The sequence below is a fragment of the Phodopus roborovskii genome, unplaced genomic scaffold, assembly GCF_943737965.1.
Source record: "Phodopus roborovskii unplaced genomic scaffold, PHOROB, whole genome shotgun sequence".
Lineage (NCBI taxonomy): Eukaryota > Metazoa > Chordata > Mammalia > Rodentia > Cricetidae > Phodopus > Phodopus roborovskii.
Window position 1 is genome coordinate 21,953,885 of NW_026126407.1, and position 4,865 is coordinate 21,958,749.

General features: G+C 39.2%; 1 protein-coding gene across 1 annotated transcript; it reads right to left on the bottom strand.

The window, feature by feature from the left end:
* Window positions 1–2,951: 2,951 nt before the first annotated feature.
* Window positions 2,952–3,947, bottom strand: LOC127219767 (olfactory receptor 2A12). The gene has a single exon (XM_051181536.1). It carries the CDS (start codon window positions 3,945–3,947, stop codon window positions 2,952–2,954), a length of 996 nt encoding a protein of 331 aa, XP_051037493.1.
* Window positions 3,948–4,865: the final 918 nt, after the last annotated feature.

Below are 4,865 nucleotides of genomic sequence, written 5' to 3' on the forward strand. Positions count from 1 at the left end.
TAGTATTAATAATTAATATTGGAATTTTTTAAAGGATGAAAAGTGACTGGTTGATATTCATGGGAGGCCTGAACTTTTCTGAAGAGAAACAGAAAAGGAGGAGTAGATGCGGGGAGAGAAAAAGCTGGGGGGAGGAGCAAGGGAGAGGGAACTGGGATACACATGTAAAATAATAAATTAAATTTAAAAAAATGCTTTGACTCCAAAATTTAAGTTCAAGGACAAGTTACTGGGGAAAAGGATTTCTATTTTTGTTTCCACAGAAAATGAAAAGATGTGGATTCCTTCCAGACTAATGTGGTGTGATCACACCAGACCGCCTGAAACAGAGTACAAGGTGATCCTACATTCAAAACAGCTGGACAAAACAGCCTTACAGACTACAGCCAGGATTTCTGAATCTTCTTCGAATCCCCCATGACAGCGCCCCTTACCAGCAGGAAGTAGTTTGGAAAGAACAACGCCCAAATTCCCAAATATTGTGTATAAATGTTTGTTTTCATTTAATTGGACTTTGTTATATAAAATAAAATAAATTAATAATAAAAAAAGAATAGCTGTAAATTAAACTCCAGAGGATCTGATGCCCTCTCTGGCTTCCTTGGGCACTACTAGCCCAGATATGAAATTTACTCACACACACACACACACACACACACACACACACACACACACACACAAATAAAAATAAATCATTTTATAAAAAACCTACTTTGTTCTAAGTTTTCAACAGTTACTTTTTGTTACACCCACAAATTTTCCTTTGATTTTCAAGGGTAATCTTTTAAACAAACCTTGTAGTTCTTTTCAATTGAAATGTTGCCTGATTATGGATTATATAATGTAAAAAAAAAAAGAAAAGAAAAAGAAAAAGCTGGGGGGAAAGGACTTGGAGGAGAGGATAGGGGAGGAGAGGATAGTGGTTTGGATATAAAGCAAGATAATAATAATAATAATAATAATAGTAATAATAATAAAAAGGATGAACAAAACCAATATAAATATAATACATACTATATAAGAATATATGTATACAATACATGTACATATAATGTGATATTATATATATTCTCTTCAGACAGGATTTTACCACACAGCCCTGGTTGGCCTGGACCTCCCTATGCAAAAGAGGCTACCCTTGAATTCACATAGGTCTACCTGCCTCCATCTCCAAGTGCTGGGAGACGCCTCTGCCTCACTCCAATATTGCCTTCTGTCTCTAGTCTTCTGTCATTGTACATAAAAGTATAACAAATGCTCTAACATAGAAACAAACCAAGAGTCTTGGATAGGTGTACAATGGTCTCACTGGAGATACTGGGTTGCTTAGGCTTTACATTTGACCTCCATGAGATGCTAGAGAGATGGCTCATTGGTTAAGAACACTGGCTTCTCTTCCACAGGACCTGGGTTGGATTCCCAGCAACTACATGGTAGCTCAAAACTGTCTGTAACTCCAGTTCTAGGAGAACTGACACCCACACAGACATACACATTCAGGTAAACACCAATGCATATAAAGTAAAAATAATAAATAATCTTTAAAAGTCTATTCTGAATGCACTGCCAGCCTATAAAAAGGAATGTTCACTAGTGTGAAAACATTAGCTGCCAACAGCAGTTAGTTAGACAGTAGAAAGTGACACAATGTCTTTAAAATGAAGACAACACGTGTTTATTTTTAAAATGATATATGCTTATCTACATGTATATTAGCTTTCCTGATTTATTCAAATAGAAATCTTTGCACAAAGAATGGGTGAACCTGGAATTAAATGTACACTTTGTCTCCAAAATTAGCAATATTTCAACAACCAGTATATAGCCTTTTAAAATATTCACTTGTTAAAATAATATAACCAATCTATTTAAGTATATATAAGTAAGTTGATAAAATTTACTGTTATCTGTTTGAGCTATCATTCACATGAAATAAAAGTAAATTAAAAGAATGTCTTTTAATTTTACTATATATGTATATATTCATGCATATGTGTGTTTGTATGGAAGTGGATGTGCATATGTGAGTGCAGTACCAAGAGAGGCCAGAGGAGGTCATCAGTTCCTGTGGAGCTAGAGTTACAGATGGTTGTGAGCCACCTGATGTGGATGCTGGGAACCTAACTTGGATCTTCATAAAAGCAAAGTGTCTTTCTATTTTAAATTTAAGGAAAGCATACACTTTTCCTAAAATAATTCAAAACAGACAGATATTTAAACAAACAAGCAAACAAATAAAACAAATGAGAAGGGAAGTCTGTTTCTTTAAATGTACTCACTGGTGCTTGGGATGAAGCTCTGTGCTTGCCCAGCAAGCAAAATATCTTGGGTTCAATTTTCAGCACCACAACACATTTCTCATTAACAACTTTAACATGGTTTCATCTTGTAACATTGAATCCCACACAAGTTGCACAATTTTTATTGCTTTTAATTCTGGAAGAAGTGGGATTTACCTTGAGATTGAGTTCCTCAGCGAAGCACAGCTGATTAGGGTCCACCAGCATTTGACACAGTACGACTCTTACAAATGGAGATAAAGCTGAGCCAGCCCTAAATGTGATGATATACAACAACAGAGCCAGCCTAAGGAAGCCAGGAACAACCTGAGCTGCAGAGTAAGTCATTGTCTCACAAAACCAACATGAGACAGAAAAAAGGAACCATGAAATAAAGAATTCGATCAGTGACACCACTGTTGACATGAAGTTTTCGTGCTCGTGTATTTTCTTGGCTCTCTTATCCATATTTGATTGAGGCGACAGACGACATGTTGACTGGTAATTAACACATGCCCATATTTGCCCATAGAGGTGACAAATATGAAACAAACATGGTGTGGGGGGAGTTTGTCAAGATATGATTGTCTTCATCAGCAGTTCTGGTAAAGCTGAAATTGCTACTGCGAAACCTGTTAGGCAAATGAACACAGTGCTCAGCTCCTGAAGACCCTAGAATGTGATTCTTGTTTTGAATCTCTCTATCACTCTCCTCATGGCACTCTGAACTTCCTTGTTCCTCAGGCTGTAGATGAATGGGTTCATTACAGGACCGATGACTGCATAGAACACAGAGATCAGCTTGTCTCCCTCTGCTGAATAAAGGGACTTGGGCCTCAAGTACCTGATCAGCCCTGTTCCATAATAGATGGCCACCACAGCCAAGTGTGATGCACATGTTGAGAAGGCCTTTTTTCTGCCCTCGACTGAGTCTATTCTTATCACAGCTACGAGGATGCGAAGGTAGGAGAAAACAATCAGGAGGAAAGGGAAGAGCACTGTGCCAGCCCCTCCAATGGCCATCGTGGCCTCCAGCAAAGATGTGTCTGCACAGAACATATGCAGAAGAATAGGCAGTTCACAGAAAAGATAATCAACGATGTAAGGACCGCAGAGTGGAAGGATTGTGATGTAGAGAGGTATGACTGAGGCACAGAAGCCTATGACCCAGACGGCCACTGCCAGTGCTGTACACACTGCCCAGCTGATGATGAGAAGGTACCTCAGTGGATAGCAGATGGCCACGTAGCGATCTATGGCCATCACTGCAAGGAGAAAGCACTCAGTTGACTCTAAGAATAGGGTGAGGTAAGTCTGAGCCAGGCAGAATGGGTACGATATAACCTTCCTGCTTGCAAGAAAATTGAAGAGCATCTTCGGAGTCACAACTGTGCTGAAGAATCCATCGAGGAAAGCCAGGTGGCAGAGGAAGAAGTACATGGGTGTCTGCAGAGAGGCATCTAGAACCACTAGTGTGATGACAGCTGTGTTCCCCAAACAGTTCACCAGGTAGACCAGAGAGAAGAAGAGGAAGAGGGGAATCTCAGTTTGGGGGTGATCAGAAAACCCCACCAGGACCAGCTCAGTGATGGGGCTGGAATTCTGGGGTCTCATGCCTGCTACTGAGCCATACCTGTTCAAATGAGAAGAAACCAGAGGACCCCACATGAAAACTCTTGGGTCACATCAGTCCTCTTCACATTTGCTTTAATACTGAAGGTAATGTGGGTCCTAAATTTAAATGATGGTGTCTGTGTGAGACCCTTTCAGACACAAATTCAACCCATCACTCCCCTAACTATGAGTGACCATTTTGGGGAAATTACACAAGATCTTGTAGTTCCACAGAGATAGTTTTACCATTGCTACATCATATCATACAGACTACAGGGCACTCCTTTGTCAGTTTTAAGTATCTGACTCTTAAAAGCCACCAGTGACTTCAGTAAGATGAAGCAACTTATCTGACATCACGAGTAAAAATGTGAATGTTGAAAATAATTGCATTCCCCTTCACCTAAGCTGGTAATTGATACCACAGAGTTCATGTAGCCAAACAAAGAATCCAACAATTACAGTCCCTACAGGAAATAGACTATAGGTTTATACAGCTGAACTGCTACAGTAGTATTTAAACTGCTTAACCAGATCAGTATTAGGAAAAAAACAATACAGTTAAGTAACAAACACACACTTCTGGCTTTCAGATTTTTAGTCTTGGTTTCAGAAAATATTGTTGTTTCAAAGCAAGAACTTTCTTGTTACTTTTAACTTAGCATACAGTGTAATGTTTCATCAGACATTTTCATATACACTTTGCTCTTATTCATCCTCCTTGCTCACTCCACATCCCTCTCATTCCTATCTGGCTGGTCTCCCTCCTCACCACATAGTTCTCCTTCTGGCCACTCCATTACCTTTATGAATCCTATTACCCTCTCTTCTGCTCTCACTGCATGAAGATCTCTTATCCTCCTGTCATGGTCCATGATCACCTTTCTAGTTTCATGAGTACATCTGTATACTATATACAAATTTAAATCAAAGGTCTGCATATGAAAGAAAGCATATAGTGTTTATCGTTAA